Source organism: Arvicola amphibius, chromosome 17, assembly GCF_903992535.2.
Source record: "Arvicola amphibius chromosome 17, mArvAmp1.2, whole genome shotgun sequence".
Classification (NCBI taxonomy): Eukaryota; Metazoa; Chordata; class Mammalia; order Rodentia; family Cricetidae; genus Arvicola; species Arvicola amphibius.
In genome coordinates, this window is record NC_052063.2 from 5,025,105 (window position 1) to 5,042,332 (window position 17,228).

Consider the following 17,228-nt stretch of genomic DNA (forward strand, 5'->3'; position numbering starts at 1 on the left):
GTGAAAACATGAAGTGGCTGGGCAGCTTCAACTCTAAACTACATTGCTAGTCCACGCTTTTCTAATATCCCCATACTCATAGGCTGCATGTGTCTGGATTCTTCAGGAAATCTGTGCTCTAAGAAAGACCTTCAAGGCAAACTGCAGACCAGTCTGTGTCCACTCATGAATAAGATCAGAGCCTGTATTTACTCTCCCACCCACGCAACCTGAGATCTATTGTGGAATATTACTTTAACTAGACAAAGATGTGTTACATTTGTTTGTGCTGCAGAATATTACTTTAACTATGTAAAGGTGGGTTACATTTGTTTGTGCTGCCTTTGTCTAATTATGTAAAGATGTGTTGCTGTTTTACCTTGCCTACCTTAGGCACCTGATTGGCCTAATAAAAAGATGACGAGTCAATAGCTAGGCAGGAGAGGGATAGGTGGGGCTGGCAGACAGAGTAAGAGAAGGAATCTAGGTGAAGGAAGGAGAGAGAGAAAAAGAGAGAGGGAGACGCCCAGGGCCAGCCTGCCAGACAAGGAAGAAGCAGGGAAGTAGGACACACAGAATAAAACAAAGGTAAAGATATAGATAAAGAGAAACAAGTTAGCTTAAGTCATAAGAGCTAGCAGGACAAGCATAAGCTAAGGCCGAACACTCATAACTAACAAGCCTCCGTCAGTGTCCTGATTTGGGAGCTGGTTGGTGACCCAAAGAAAGTCCTTGAAAGAAGGTAAGAGAGGTAAACCCCTTGGCTGCTCCAGCTGACTGGAGTTCCAGGCCACAGCACAGGCATGGGGACCAGGACAAAGGCCAGTAATGTGTTAAGAAGCACAGAGTTGGGAAAGGTTAAGGCAGCAAGTGCGGAGGGACCGAGGAGGCAGCTGCGTGGAGAAGCGGGCTTGGGAAAGGCTCCCTTTTAGCTACTGCCTCAGAACTGACCTGTGCCTGAACAGGACAAGATTATCAACCAAGGCCAGGGCATGAAGCCCCAGGAAATGAAGGTTTAACAATTCTCAGATCTCCCACAAAAGTGGGGAGAAGCCACATTCCCTCCAGGACCTGTGACATGGGACACAGAATGGTTCTCAGAAGTTGACTACTCTGGAGCCATGAAAATTAGCCCTAAACCAGGCATTTACCAGACTTCTCTAACAAAAACTAACACAGAGACTTTTGAGTACACCTGCAGGGGAAAAAATTCTTGCACCCCAAAATACAAATCCACAAGATTAGGCACCCAATCAAAAATTACCAAGAAGCAAAAGACGAAGAGAAGTGAAACTGATCAACAATTATACTCAAGATAATGGGGCAGCACACCAAAACATTAAGATAGGTGTATACTCAAGATAATGGGACAGCACACCAAAACATTAAGATAGGTGTATACTCAATAGGACAGCACACCAAAACATTAAGATAGTTGTGACAAATACGCTCCATATTTTTATGAAGATAGAGAAAAATTACAAAAGGAGAAATGGAAGACTCAAAGAGAAACTTCTAGATATGAACAGTGCTGTAAGCACTCAGTAAAACTCAGTGGCTGAGACCATTTTCATCAGATCCTCAAGGTCAGAAAACTGGCAGACTGCTCGAGGAAAATGACCCCAAATGCCCGGGAAGAGACTAAAGTAACCGAACTCAGTACAGACTTGCCTCCAGTGCAACAGGAAAGCACATTATGTGTATGAGTTTCAAACAGGAGTGGCTGGAGAGATGGCTCAGCAGGTAAGAGCATTGGCTGTTCTTCCAGAGGACCCAGGTTCAATTCCCAGCAACCACATGGTGGTTCACAGTTGTCTGTAACTCCAGTTCTATGGGACCCAACTCCCACCCACATACATGCAGGCAAAACACCATACCAAGTGAAAAAAAATAGAAACAGGAGAGTCATAAAAATGACAGGAAATGATTGAAATTTTTCCAAGTTTTATGAAATTTATAAACCTACACATCTGAGAAGCCCAACAGAATAGTCTTAAAACCAACCAAGGCGTTAGGTTGGGATGCATGTCTGTAATCCAAGCATTCAAGACGTTAAGACAGGAGGGTCATGAGTTCAAGGCTCATAGCAAGCTCTAGGCTAACCTATTTCACTACCCCTACACAAACACACACTCACTCTCTCCCCCCACCAAGACACGGAATAGTAATAATAATAAGCCTAAAGCGCAATGACAAAATCATTTTAAAAGCCAAAGAAAAGACACATTGCATACATCAGCACATACATGGCAGAGAAAAAGCGTCAACTTGAAGTGAGAGCAATAGAAAATATCCAGTTCAAATATCAGACAAGGGACTTCATAGCGCTCACTCTTCTGTGCGGCGATGAGGTCATCCTTCAGATGAAGGGAAGGCAGGATTATACTGACTGCTAGTTTCAGAGGTTTCAGTCCATGGTTACCTGGTTCCACTGTTGCTGGGCTTAGCACCACCATCAGAGATCCCACGGAGGACCAAAGCCCTCTATCCAGTAGGAGGCAGAGAGGGAGGCAGTATTCATTTGGGGACAGAACATAACCTTCACGCCGCTGGACTATTACTTCCTGTCAGGCTCCCTCTGCAACAGTCCACTGAGCCAGGACTAATGGATTAGGGCACTGTGAGGTCATCCCTCATGAGCCAATCACTTCACAGGAGCCCACCAGCTGACCACCATGCCCTCTCAAGCCTTCAGGGGAAGTATTTAGATTCAGGTCTTATCTAGCCAGCCTAGAACTGTACACTTAGCAGAGGCAAGAAAGCAAAATTGTTAAGGAATTGGGATCTTAACGTTAGATGTGTGTTTGATTTCTTGGCTCTGCCATGTAATAACCATGTGGCCTTCAGCAAGTCATTTAACCTGATTTTTTTGTGTTTTCTTTTTGAGGCAAGATCTCACTATGTAGCCCAGACTGGCCTTGAACTCACCAGAGATCCTCCCGCCTCTGCCTTCCAAGTGCTAGGATTTTGGGTGTGTACCCTTAAGATAATCTAGTTTTACTAAACAGGTGAATAATGGTTTTATCTAATGAAACAAACTGTTACAGGCTCTTTATCAATCCTGGCACACAGTAAGCTTCATAAAGTTAGCCAGTATCATTGTTTACCTATTTTTTGTGGCAAATATATTTTTTAAATATCAACCTGTGCATGGTTTATGATGATTATATAAATACCCAGTCAACACAAAAATCTACTTCTCAATCTTCCTTAAAAAAAAAAAATTTGCTCTGGATAAACATCACTTCAATATTCACAATTTATTGATAGTAGATTACCAACACTAATAAGCACATTGCTGGTGTCTGCTTTTATGTTTCCAGGCATTGTCTGGTTTAAGACAGGGTTTCTCTGCACCCTGATGGGACTGGGTGTGCACAAACGTTGGCTGTGCTGTGCTGTGCTGGACTCTACGTCACCCTGACCTAAGAGAAGAACGGTGCGGTGCAGCTGAGAGCATTTGCACGAGAGCAGCAGCCCAGGTGTGGATAGGCGCACTGAGCCGGCACACGCAGTCCTGAGCGGTGTGCTGTCGAGCCGCGAGGCAGGTAAGAGGAGGAAAAAACTGAGAAATCATCCTGGCTGCATAAAACTGAGAAACAGAAACCCGCCTGGAATTTAAAAAGTCTCAGGCGGTTTCATAGAACAGCTCTGCTAATCAGGAACTGTTAGTTCTCCACTAAAAAGAAAGAGGCCGCAAGTCTTCAGGTTGTATCTTAAATGCATATAAAACTGGGAGTCGGAGCCGGGCGGTGGTGGCGCACGCCTTTAATCCCAGCACTCGGGAGGCAGAGGCAGGCGGATCTCTGAGTTCAAGGCCAGCCTGGTCTACAAGAGCTAGTTCCAGGACAGGATCTAGAAACTACAGGGAAACCCTGTCTCGAAAAACCAAAATAAATAAATAAATAAATAAATAAAATAAAATAAAACTGGGAGTCGGGGTTAAGACTTCTAAGATGGCACACAACATCATTTTTCCTCTTGCTCTCTATCTTCCTCAATTACTCACTCTTCCCCCAATGACAGGCTTCTGGCACTAAATTCTATCTCCACTGAAAAGCAGTTATAAACAGGATTGGGGAACCGGCACCACTTAGGTCACAAGATTACTGTTTTCAAAGTTCCCCAATGCTCTCTCGAGTTCTGCAGAAATAAGACACGCATCGTTTTATGAACATGCCGAGCCTGGAATGCGCTGAAGTTCTTTTTTTTTTTTTTTTTTTTCGAGACAGGCTTTCTCTGCAGCTTTAGAGCCTGTCCTGGAGCTAGCTCTTGTAGACCAGGCTGGTCTCAAACTCACAGAGATCCGCCTGCCTCTGCCTCCCCAGTGTGCCACCACCGCCCGGCTGCGCTGAAGTTCTTACAATCTCCGGGCACAGAGCTCCACTGAGGAACAGTCTAGCAGGCTTTAGTTCAATTATCATCCACAACTTGTTTCTTCAGAAACCATCTGGGCGTGAACAGCCCCATGCATGAAATCCCTAACTTCACGTCCAGATTACAGAAAAGGGAGCTGGGGAGGAGCAGGACCGCAGAGCAGGGGAGGGAAAGCTGTCCGTGCTCTCCTTCCAGACAGAACCACTTCCACCTGCTCCTTGCTTTTCCCTCTGCAATCAAAGCTCTGCAACCCAGCGCTCCAAATGTCTCCCGTTCTTTCTGTCTCAGACAACAAATCTCAACTTCCGGGCTGAACTTAGAGTGAATAAGCCTGAGTGATGGCCGGGCTGTCTCTCAGGTCCACCCCGGAGCAGAGACACGCCATATACGATCAGCTGCCACTAGTCACTATATACATTCCCCACCCCGGAGCAGAGACACGCCATATACGGTCAGCTGCCACTAGTCACTATATACATTCCCCACCCCGGAGCAGAGACACGCCATATACGGTCACTATACACCACTTAAAATATACCTTCTACAGAAATGGGGTTCCTGTTTCACTTGCAGAGGACTTCAATTCAATTCCCAGTACCCAAGTCAGATGCCTCACAATCACCAGTACCTCCAGCTCCAGGGGACTGGATACTCTGGCATTCACAGACATGCAGACACTTGCAGAACACAGACAGACACACACACGATTGAAAAAAAGAACTAAAGTGGTAATTCACGATTTCATTGAAGAAACGATAAGCCGAATGACTTACATATTCTTTACCTTGATTAAATTCAATCTTCGTTAACTACAAGGTTCCAGAGCTGCGTGGTTTTAATTTACTGCCACCAGCTGTGAAATCACGAGCAAGTTGTCCCATGAAGAGAGTGCATTGTTAGAAAGTCACAAACACCCTCAGTATGTGGTTTCTTCCGTCTATGTTTGAAATGCCAGCAATCCTGTGAGGGTGTGCCACCCTGCAGCTGAAATGTGCACTAACTAGTATCTCGCGTGCCATTCAGGTTCTGGAAAAGCACTGAGACCAAGTGTTAAACTACAAGCACTCTGAGCTCTTCTGTGTCTAAGGCAGGCACCTTAAAGCCTGTTCATGGTACAGACAAAGGAACCCATTCAAGTGGGAAGAGGCAAGGGTGCCACACAGGCTTGCCCTCACTTCCTGAAGGCATGGACTCCTCCATGGAACTCCCTCCAGGAAGAAAATTAATTCCTAACTGCTCAAATGATTTGACTTAATAAGGGCATACCACCTCTCATCAGTAACTGTGAAGGTTATGGGAAGGAGGGGAGAATCCATTTACTTAGCCCTCCACAACAGAAAACACAGAACCTCTCTCTGGGCTGAGGCGTGCCTGTTCTCTAGAAGTCTACTGCTAGAGAAACGAGGAGACAGAAAGAGGAACTGCAGTAAACAAGAGGGATTTCCCAAGAACGCCGGCCACAAAGCCTTGGCTGCAGAGTAACCAACTGGTCTGAGAGATGACAGAAGTGGATCCTCAAACAGGAGGTTCCGGAAGTTTCCACACTGTAAGTTATGCCACAGACTAGCATACAGAGAAATAAACAACAAAAACTCCAAAACCATCCTTATCATAAACCTAAATCTACATTACAAAACATAACACTTATCTTAATCCAAGTCGCGTGGAGGGAAATTAAAACACCCAGAGATGTGAGGGCCAGAGTGTCAACCGCCTTTGCTGAAATTAAGCCTGAGCAGGGAGAAGACCTGGAGAGAGAGCAGGTACTGATCCTGGGCTGGGGAGGGAGACGGGACTTCATCTGCTCACACGCCTCACTGTGATGCAGACTTGTCAGCACTGGGCTCTCTGGGCAACAGTCTTTGCCATCCTCTAAATAAACCCGCTAGATCAGGTCGACTCAAACCATGTGTGCACTGTGGATTTATGTAACAGGACCATGCGTTGAGTTTCTGAAATCTGCTCCACACAACACAGGAGCCGAATAACATGTGTCCACTCCAGACTCACATAACAGGACCATGAGTTGAGTTCTGAATCTGCTTCACACGACACAGCTGAACGCCGTGATGATAAAAGCCAGAGATGCTCCAATACATCCCGCCCAGGAACAGTTAGCAGTATTGTTGCCGGGGAGAGAATGGGCCCCCGGGCTTTCTTCCCGATTCTGCTTGCACCCAGATCTTTGCTGTACTGCTTAATGGGTGAAGAGTTAGGAAAATTACTTAATTTCTTGGTGATTCAGTCTCCAAACATGAAGAAAAAGAAAGGAAGGGAGGGAGGAAGAAGGAAACAATCACTGTCTCGTGAGCATCAAGTGAATTACTGGGTGTGCCGTGCTTATGAAAGTACCTAGACTGAACGTGAGAGAGGAGCCTGCTGGAGTTAACTGGCGCTCTATTACCGACTCTTCTGGACAATGTTAGGTAACTCACGGGTGATGTTATGAACTTATTTCATGTATTTTGAAAAAAGTAGTTAATACAGCACACCGAAGATTTTATACATATTAAGGTTTAGAATGGGGCTGTGTTTTTTAGTCTTAATGCTGACGCAGTGAAAAGCAGCTGACTCTCAACCCAGGACCTGCTTTTCAAAGGCACTCCTGTTTTCACAGGTTGGAGGCTTTGTGGGAAAAGCTTGCCCTCAGGGTACCTTTCCTATTGTCTAAGGGGAGTGTGTGAAGCTTCTCTTTAAAGGGGGTGTCCCTCTAACAATGGCAGCTACTCTCTGCGCACACATTTTCTAGTATCTGTCTGCTCTCTCAGTACAGAACTATCAGCCCAGGGCAGTACCCATGTCACCGCCTGGATGTCAGCCTGTCCTGAAATCTGCTGCACCAAACAACTCAGTCCACGGCTTTCAGCTTCATTCTAAATTTGAGGTCATTGGCAGGATGCAGTCAGGTGCTCCTCTGAAACCCCCTGAGCCACGCCTACGCTGTTCCTCTTGGCCCTACAAATCCCACAATGGCCTGTCACACTATTTACATCGGTCTGGGGTCCTCTAGTCCACGACTCCAAACTTTTCTTCATTCCTCCCACAAACCAGCTCCAAAGCCCTGTGAATCACAGGCCCAGGTTCATCACAGAAAGGCCCCACGCCTCGGTACTGAGCTTCCACAGTTAACTTTCTTGTATAGCAGAGTGTCTGACAGAGACTCGGGAAGAAGGGCTGCTCCGTCCATCGTGGTGGGAAGGCATGCAGCGGAGACTGTGAACACCAGAGCCAGCCAGGCTGCTGCTCAGTGTGCTGCCCCTCTGCCCTTTCCTGTTCACTCACCCACGACACAGTGTTCCCCGCATTCAAGAGTCCTCACTCCTCAGTTAACCCTGATGGGAACATTCTCAGACAACCGTGGGTGTATTTCCAAAGACAATCCTAAATCCTGTGACAAGTTAGGTTAGCAATCATGCTAGCAAAGCCCCAAAAGTCTTTTGAAAGGGAAGTTCAGGAACTACTAGAACTATATGTTTTTCAATTTTCCCCTCAATTTTTATACTTAGTATCTTTTTGCTTTAAATGGCCATGGGTGAGCTGACAAATGTGAAAGGGGAGTCACGAACCAGCTCCCTGTCAGCTGAAGGAGATTCACAAACCCGCTCCCTGTCAGCTGGTGAGACCCGAATAGAACTCATACTCCAGCTGACTTCTGCATGAAAACGGACACAGTGTTTCTACATGCTAAGGAGACGGGGCTGTGTGTGAGAAAAGTGCAGCGCTAGCATACTGCTCACACCCTCTCAGGTGATTCTAGGATTTCTCAGAAAACTCGTAGTGTCTCCAGCAGACCGCTAGCCTGGCTCAGGAAAGCACGCCATCAGAAATAAGTAAATGGCCCAATCTTGTAACTTCTCTAACTTATACAATGTGCCTGTGATGTGCTAAAACAGTCTGCTGTTGGGGCAGTGGTGGCACACAACTTTAATCCCAGCACTCAGGAGACAGAAGCAGGCAGATCTATGAGTTCAAGGCCAGGCTGGTCTACAGAGTAAGTTCCAAGACAGCCAGGGCAACAGTCTCAAAATACAAAAAAAAAACAAAATAAAACAACAACAACAACAAAACCAATTTGCTGTGTGTTGGGAAAATAGCTCCACTGGTAAAGAGATGGACAAGTTAGCATAAGGTTCAATCCTCTGTTCCCACGTAGACAGACAGGTGTAGTGGCACATGTTTAGGATCCCAGTCATCATACATGGGAAGCAGGAATCCCTGAGGCTTGGGGCCAGCCAGCTTAGGCTAATTGGTGAGCCCCAAGACCCACCGAGAGACCATGTCTCAAAAAACAAGCTGGGGGTGGGGATCCTGAGGAATTACACTGAAGGCTGACTTCTGGTCCAGACACTGTGCGCGTGTGTGTACACACACACACACACACACACACACACACACACACACACACACAGAGAGAGAGAGAGAGAGAGAACTGTGATAAGCAGAGCACTTCCTTGTTCTCAAAAGCAGGTTTCCTCTGGGGCAGGTGAATGGTCAGGTGAAAGAGAACACCCTTAGTGGAGCCAAACAGGCTAGCCACAGGGCTCACTGGTTTCATCCTGGACTTCCGGCTTCAGCTAGGTTTACACACTGGAGTGATGAGGAGTGAGGAGAGCACACTCACTGCCATGAAGTGCGGCCGCTGTCAGCAGGGCACAGGGACTCACACATCACCCAGGACATACTCAGCCAGGATCAGAGGGTCTGAGGAGTCCGCGGAAGGCGGCCTTTCTCTCTCTGTTTCGGACACTTCCAGATCACTTTCCCTACTTCGGCACATACCCGAGTTCTTGCTGAAATGCTAAGGGGAACCGAAGAGAGACTATGAGGCCAACTCCCACCCAAATCTTTCCCCAGGATCAAGTGTATTAGATGCCCCAATAATCTGCTCTGTTCTTTAACATAAAGTGAGAGGGGTCAGAGACTACACCGCAGCCTAACAAGACAAGAGAGGGATTTGCAATTCTTCAAATATGTAACCATTTCAGGTTTTCCCCGATATTTGACATGGGCTTTTATAGGAGGCACCATTTATTCCTTAGAAATTAACTGAGCGCAGTCACCGAAGCCACAGAGACAGCTCACAGGGGAAGCTGTGCCCTGAAAAGCTTCTCCTAGGCACAGCTGGAAGGCCGGTGAGGCAAGGAGGCCCTCGGGCTGCAGAATTTATGAAAACATCTGCTCCCAGGTGCCAGAACATGCCTCCCTCCTCCCAGGCTCTTCCCTGTTTCAACTCTCACCTTCTGGCAAATGGGAGTTAATATTTTTTTTAATAAGCGAAGCCATACCATTGCAAGACTCCTTCCTTAATAAATGATGCCTGACAAAGTATTTAGCTGCTTAAAAAAAAAAGAAAGAGGTGATTAAAAGGAAATACAGATCTGAAAGAATTGATTTCTCTCTCTCTCTCTCCTCCCCCCTCTCGGTTTTTTGAGACAGGGTTTCTCAGTAGCTGTGGAGCCTGTCCTGGAACTAGCTCTTGTGGAGAAGGCTGGCCTCCAACTCACAGAGATCTGCCTGCCTCTGCCTCCCGAGTGCTGGGATTAAAGGCGTGGGCCATCACCACGCTCTTATAAAGAAACCCGAGTGGGAATCTGTATATAGGCTCTAGCTTTTCCTTTCTATCTTCCCGCAATGCTCTACAATTCTCAGTACAGCAAAGGTAGCTACCACCCCGTTATTTAAAACCAGGTACAAGCCACTTCCTTCAGGCCTTCATGGCTTCCTCGGGCACAGTCACGTTCTAACATAGTAAGTAAGAGAAATGTACTAGTCCCTGCCTTCCAAGCAGGCCTCAAGCTCGGTCCCAGTCTGCTGTAAGTGTGCCCTTGACAGAGACACTAACATGGATGTAAATGCACAGGTTAAGAAGGCAGGGAGAAAACAGCAAAGCAAGTAAGCAAAAGAATTATGCCACAACTTATATTAGCAAATAACTAAATAAATAAAAGCAAGCATGGAAGTATTTCGTAGTAGAGAATCTACTGCAGCTGGGGCTCCGCTCCCCACCCTCTGCCCTTTTGCACTTCTTTCTGTAAACCTCTGGCTTAACAGAAGCCCCATCTATGTGCTGATAACTTTTTCTGGAGAACGCATGCACGCCCTGGCTAGCCAGACTGCCTGAAGTCCAGCCTCACTGCCTCCTCCTCGCCCACGGAGTTCTCCAACAGGGAAAACAGAGCCTCAGGGGACCAGTTCTCGCTCATTCAGGGCCGACTGTGCATAAACCTGATTCCTTTCTACCAATCTCATTCTCCTGAAGACTGGCATCTCAGGGGACAGGAGCAAGGATGTTTGGTTCTGGTAACCGTAGGAGGCTGGAGCTAGAAGTAGCTTTGAATCACCATGTTATCAGACATAAACATTTAGGAACTGCATGCATTAAGTTTTGGCTCCAGGCCCTTTTTATGTTCTAAGAGACGCTGACTCTAAGAAAGAGCCAAGGGCTGGAGCCCAGGTATATACTCGAGAGTGGTAACTGCTTCGTCAAGGTGCAGAGAGGGCTCCACTCATTTACCCTGCCATCTGCAGTGAGCGCTGAGGAACAGCTTCTCTGAGATAACACTCACGTAGGAGGCACTGTGACCAGACACGGCTGTGAACTGAAACCTGATGACTGTCCCGCTCAACAGGAAGAAATGGAGACTCTGTCCTGGGCGCTACAGAGGCCTGCAGCAGCAGAAGTGCGGCCGACTGGTTTGCAATCCTAGTTCCCACTTCCAGTTACGCAATCCTAGGAGACAATTTCCCTTCATTTTCCAAACCTGCGAAGCGGGGGCATTAGCTGTGTCTTCTCCATGAGACAGTGCTGACGGGCCATGACGAGAGAACCAGACAAAAGCAGCTCAGAACACTGCCTGGTGTGCAGGAAGCAGGCTGTGCACCTTACTTTCAGTACTGTGGGAGCTCAGAGGACTACGCAGCTGATTTGACTTAGAAGGAAGAAACAAGTAACGGGGTAGTGGTGTCAGGGCAAAGGGTGTTAAAGTCGAGCATTGGAAGACAGGTAGGTAATCTAATACATGAAGAAGGAAGAGGGATGAGAAGAAATATCCCTGGCAGGGCAAATTGTTCCGCTTGAGTTCAGGGAAGGCCAGGAAGGCTAGTCTGCACGGCACCATTCTATAAAGGAGTACCATATTAGAAACTTACTGCCAACCACAGCCTTTTCAATTAGCTCCCCTCTACTCCCAATCATGGTTACTGACCTCCAGGTTAGCCTGATCAGCTAAGTGAGCCCTACCTTAAAATTCAAAGTAAAATTAAAACAATGCTGTTCAGGTGCAGAGCTTTCTCACCTGCCGTCCTCAGGCCCCGGTTCATCTCCACACAGCACATGTACATTGTGAAAGCTCAAGCCTAAGAATCAAAACCTTCCAAGCTAGGTCAGCCAGTTCACCACCGTGGACTTCAATTTTCCCTTACGAAAATATATACCAGTTATTTCAGGCTAGCAGGAAGGAATCCCGAGACCGTAGGAGAACCACCCTAGGAAGAAAAAAACTCCACTGCCTCTTGGGGTTGATAAAGGTAAAAACCACAACCAAAGCCCTTCACCAGCTTGTTTTCCTCCATGCCACACAGGTGACCAGAAGAATGGACACTTCACAGTCGGACACACCTGGATCTGAATTTTATCGAGCTGGGCCATTTATAAAGACAAAAATAGCCAGAAACGATTGTTAGAACATATTATTATTAGCATCTTAATTAAAAACCACTGTGGATCCTGCAATGCCATTTCTCCTTTTACTTTGGCCACTGAGAAAGGACCCTTCGGCACGCACTCTACAAACTGTTTATCTCTCATTTACCCCTTAGCTCTCTCAACCTGGGCTTTGCGCATTTTCTCGTGCCTCAGACCCCGTCACATCCTCTTTTAAAAAATGAGTCTGAGCCTATAAATTAATCACAAATTTATCTCATCCACTGGCCCCCTTTCAACCCTGAACAAAAGCCTTGGGACTTGTTTGTCCCTTCTCCTAAGTGCTCAGCAAACAGATGGTAAATAGCATCAAAGTTCATGGCTTAGCTGACTGATGCCGGAAACATCTGAAGGCTGTCAACCAAATCTGAGCCCAATTCAAAGCTAAATTTTACCGCGCACGCTTCACAACACTTTATCAATTGTGTTTTTAACGTGCTGAGGGACAGTCTTAACTTCTAAAGTGCAGTGTCCCCCCTTTAACTGCGTGCATCATCTGGCCATCACAGCGCCTTGTCAGATTGGCCCGGCCGGCATTATTTCTATTTTCAACATGGGAAAACAGATCTGGCAGGTCTGCGTGGGGCGGAGGCTGAGGGAAGCCAAGTCTTTCACTTTCAGGCCCGACACCCTTTTATTGTGGCTCCGGGAACATCAGAACCCCAAAGTCCAAACGGCGTAGTGCTTTCAAATCACAGGAAAACAACCAATGATAACAATGTCTGCTGCGGAATTGGTGACAAGATGACAGACAGAGTCGTCGGCAGGCGAGAGGTTTTAAACTGCAGACTCCACTAAGCCTTTAAAAAGGTGTTTGTGGACGCAGAGCAGGAACGATTTCTACTGTACTCCGACTCTCATTTTTGGGCACGACCTATGTTTACATATAATTATGGAGGGAGATTCAAGAAAGTGATATCACAGAATCTGCATGCAATGTGTTCCCTCTATAGCGTTATCAGGGCGCTTTCGCTGTGCTGTTTATTCTCTATACTCAGCCCAAGGAATCACTTCTGATCACCACTGTCCCAGGCCCACACTGCTTATTATTCTTACTTTAGACATGGGTTAGATATACTTACAACTAATAAAATGTGTTGGCTTTTATAATCGCTAAGTCTGGATAACTGTAAGGACTGTCACCTATATCCTGTTTGTTTTTCATGAAAAAGTCAATGAACCAAAGAGGAAGTCCAGAAGCAACTTATCTTTGATCAGTTATGCTACCAGTAATTTCGGGATCACTAGGCACCACCTTTGAGAAACAGAAGATTATGAAGTGCCAAAGGGCATCGTGGGCTTACCCAACCGACCCACAAGGCCCGACAGAATGGAGATACGGGTGTTTAATCCCCAGGGTGCAAAGTACAGGCTGGTGGTCCCTGCGTCAACCTTCCAGTCGGCCAAGGCCCCAGGGACGAAGTGGGCAGACACGGAACAGCTGGACAGCGTCAAGGGGCAGTGACCTTGACAGCCCCCTCCTGGGACCAGGGAAGCTCGGCACGGTCACGGGATTGGAGTAGTGGCGTGACAGTCTCTAGGAGCCCCGGGCAGGCAAAAAAAAAAAAAAAAAAAAAAAAAAAAAAAAAAAACCGAACACCGCCGTGGGACAGCGGTCTGGTCGTGTTGGTCCCTCCCTCCGAGACCCGGAGGGTGCTCCGCCAACAAAGGGTCTCCCCTCGTCCCCGACGCCTAGAGTGGGACCGGCCCGGGAGGAGGCCCAAGGGTTTCGAGAGAACAACCCCGGTGGGCGGCCAGCCCTACCTCCTCCGTGACCGTAGGGCAGTAGAAGATGAGCACTAGAGTGGTGAGCAGGTTGATGGCGAGGCCGATGAGGGTGATGGTGTTGGGGGCCATCCAGAGCGGGATCCATTGGAGCAGCCAGGTCCAGTAAAGCTGCAGCGGCGGCTCGAACAGCGACTCCCCGACCGCGGTGTAGCGGTGCTCCTCCAGCCGCCGCAGCTGCGCCGCGCTGAGCGGCTCACCCAGCGCCTTCACCCAGCGCGGCGCCGGCCTGGCCCCGGCGCCCGCCGCCATGGCCGCCTGCGGGGCCCGCCGCGACCCAGCGCAGCCCGCGGCCCGCGCGGGGGGCGGAGAGAGCCGAGCGAGGGCACAGCGCCCCGGCCAGCTCCGCCGGTGGCACTCACGTAGCGGCGGCCCGCGGGGGCGGGGAAGGGGCGGGGCCGCGGCGAGCACACGGGCTGGGGGCGGGGAAAGGGGCGGGGCCTTAGCGAGCTCGCGGGCGGGGGCGGAGCCGGGGAGCACGGAGCCTCGCCTCGCTCACGGACTGGGGCGGGACAAGGGGCGGGGTCAGGGGCGGAGCCCCATCGAGCTCGCGGGCGGGGGCGGGGCTGGGGCGGAACCTCAGGGAGCTAGGCTCGGGGAGTCCGGGAGGTTGAGTGGCCCCAGGTGTTTTCTGGCCCCGGTCTTGAGTAGCGGGTGCTGTCGCCGTGACTTTCCTTGGGGGTTCCAGGGCTGGCCTTCCTCTCCAGCTTCTGCTCATGTTTCCGTGGCGATGTCTCGCTAGCCCGGACCGTGGCCAAGCTGGGTTGTCTACCGATTGGTAGGTGCTACTCTGATCTAGTGTGCCTCTGCTGTGGCCTTTTTATTAATCAAGAACATGCAAGTACAGATCAGAAAACACTCAAGCACCATCGAGGGATGTGGCCTCCTCCGTGTATTAACTTAATTAACCCTGGAGGTTTTAAAATAAAAACAAACAGGTCTGGAGAGGTGACTCAGAGGTTAGGAGCACTGGCTGCTCTTAACAGAGTTCAATTCCCAGCAACCATATGGTAGCTCATAACCATCTATAATAAGATCTGGTGCCCTCTTCTGGTGTGTGTGTGTGCAGGCATGCGGGTTAAATAAATATTTTTTTTTTAAAAAAAGAAACAAACAAAAACCAGATCTTAAGAATATTGTCAAAGGGGATAGAAACACAAATGTCTGTTTTTCAGACCATTTAACACTCACACGGAGGCTTCTTTTAGACACGCCCTAACTGGAGTACAGAAAAATCTAAGCCAGTTTCCCTGAATGGTTGAGAAGGCCGATTGCCACATAATGGAAGGTCACCAGTTCCTACCTCACAATGCACCCATTTGGACTGGGGACATGCTGTCATAAACATGTTCTATTGCCTAACCAGACATAGGCTAGCCCCTTGCTCTTCACGTCCTGCGTCTGATCTGAATGCGTCTTTCTGAGGTGTAAGACAAGCTGGAACCACTTTCCAGATGCTTGGGATTGAGCAATAAGAATCAGCAGATACGCTCTTCCTCACGGCCTCTTGACAAAGGGTCAGCGCACTTGGGTCTGAAGGTCAACCCCACCACGGCCCCATGACAGAAGTATACTTTTTACAGTTTTAGATTATTGGGGGAAAACATCGGAAGAACAATGTTTGTGATGTTGGAATTTAGAAATTTAAATTTCAGTTCTCTGACTATAACCGTGTTTATTCCAACAGAGGGGTGGTAATACCAGACGGCTTACAAAGCCTTGATATTCACTACCTTTACAAAGGTGGTGCCACAGGCCTGTAATCCCCGCACTCAGGAGGCAGAGGCAGGTGGGAATAAAAATGGCAACACTGGTATTATATATTCCTAGTATTTTATTTATTTTGCTCCCAGACTGAACCTTGTTCTCTACTGCCTGGCTTTGTCTTAAGACTTTTGTTTGCTTGTCTTTTGTTTTGTTTGTTTGTTTGTTGTTTTTGAGACAGGATCTTGCTGTGTAACCCAGACTGGCTTTGAACTGGTGATCTCCTGCCTCAGTCTTCTGAGTAGCTAGGATTAGAAGCAAGTGCTATCACACATATTAGATATAATATATATATATATATATATATATATATATATATATATATATATATATATTGGTTTTTTCGAGACAGGGTTTCTCTGCGGCTTTGGAGCCTGTCCTGGAACTAGCTCTTGTAGACCAGGCTGGTCTCGAACTCACAGAGATCCGCCTGCCTCTGCCTCCCGAGTGCTGGGATTAAAGGCGTGCGCCACCACCGCCCGGCTTAGATATAATATATTTTGATCCCATTTGCCCCTATTCCTCTTCCTAACTCCTCCCAAACCCACACCTAATTCCTAACCTACCCAACTTCATGTCCTCTTGATTATTACTTTTTTCATAACCTGTCAGGTCCAATTTATGCTGTGCGTATACTCCTGTGTGTACAACTATTCAATGAAGCACAGTCAACCTACTAGAGGTTGTTACTGTAGCTCAAAACTTGGTAACACTGTTGATGACTCCCTCCAACCCCATTTTACAGATAAACATAATGAGGTTCAAGCTCTTGTCCACAGTTGCACATACAGTGCTTAGCTAGGATCTGAGCTTACACATTCTTATTCTAGAACTTTTAATCCCAATCTGCAAATTCCCACCTAATGCATGGCATGATAAAGTACAAATTAAGCATTACTAATTTAGAATTTTGTTTTGTTTTTGTTTTTTGAGACAGGGTGTTCTCTGTATAGTCCTGGCTGTCCTGGAACTAGCTGGCCTCAAACTCACAGAGATCTGCCTGCCTCTGCCTCCCGAGTGCTGGGATTAAAGGTATGTACCACCACCGCCCGGCACTAATTTAGAAATTTGAAATGCTCCAAATGTCCAAAACTTTTGGACATGATGCTTGCTGCACGTGGAACATTCCACAACTGATGAATACCATATGACATGCCAATCAAAAAGAGGAACACCATATGAGAATACCTTCAAACGGCTTATGAAGTATATATGAAACATTAATGGATATTGTGTTGAGACTTGATTCCTAGGCCCAAGATTTCTCAGTCTATACATATACACATAATCTAAAATCTGAAAAATACCAAATTTGGAACACTTCTTGTCCCAAGCATTTTAAGAAATACTCAGCATGCAAACAGGCTTTAGATGGGGTATTTGCTTTTGCCAGTATTGAGTAGTCCAGCTTCTACGTGTCATGTAGGCTTGTGCCATTATCATTAACCCAGAAGATTCCATAAGGAGTTATTTTCCTAGATAAGAAGCAACCAAGTCCAATGAGGAAGGATAAGCTCTGGCCTTCCTGGCTTCTTTTCCCAGAGGGAAGCAGGCTTTGCTATTGGTTCTTTTGTGTCATTTATACCCGCATTTCAGATTTTCTTCAACATCTTTCATGCTT

The 17,228-nt window shown here is 47.4% G+C and overlaps 1 protein-coding gene across 3 annotated transcripts in view; it reads right to left on the reverse strand.

The window, feature by feature from the left end:
• Chpt1 (choline phosphotransferase 1) overlaps positions 1-14,129 on the reverse strand; it is a 31,740-nt gene extending 17,611 nt beyond the window's left edge. For all 3 annotated transcript variants that reach the window (XR_005283637.2, XM_038314517.1, XM_038314516.2), the window contains exon 1: positions 13,823-14,129. Coding sequence is in view for 2 of the 3 variants with exons in the window: in XM_038314517.1 (XP_038170445.1) it covers positions 13,823-14,095 (273 nt within the window). In the remaining variant the exon portion in view is untranslated. The remainder of the gene's footprint in view (positions 1-13,822) is intronic.
• Positions 14,130-17,228: the final 3,099 nt, after the last annotated feature.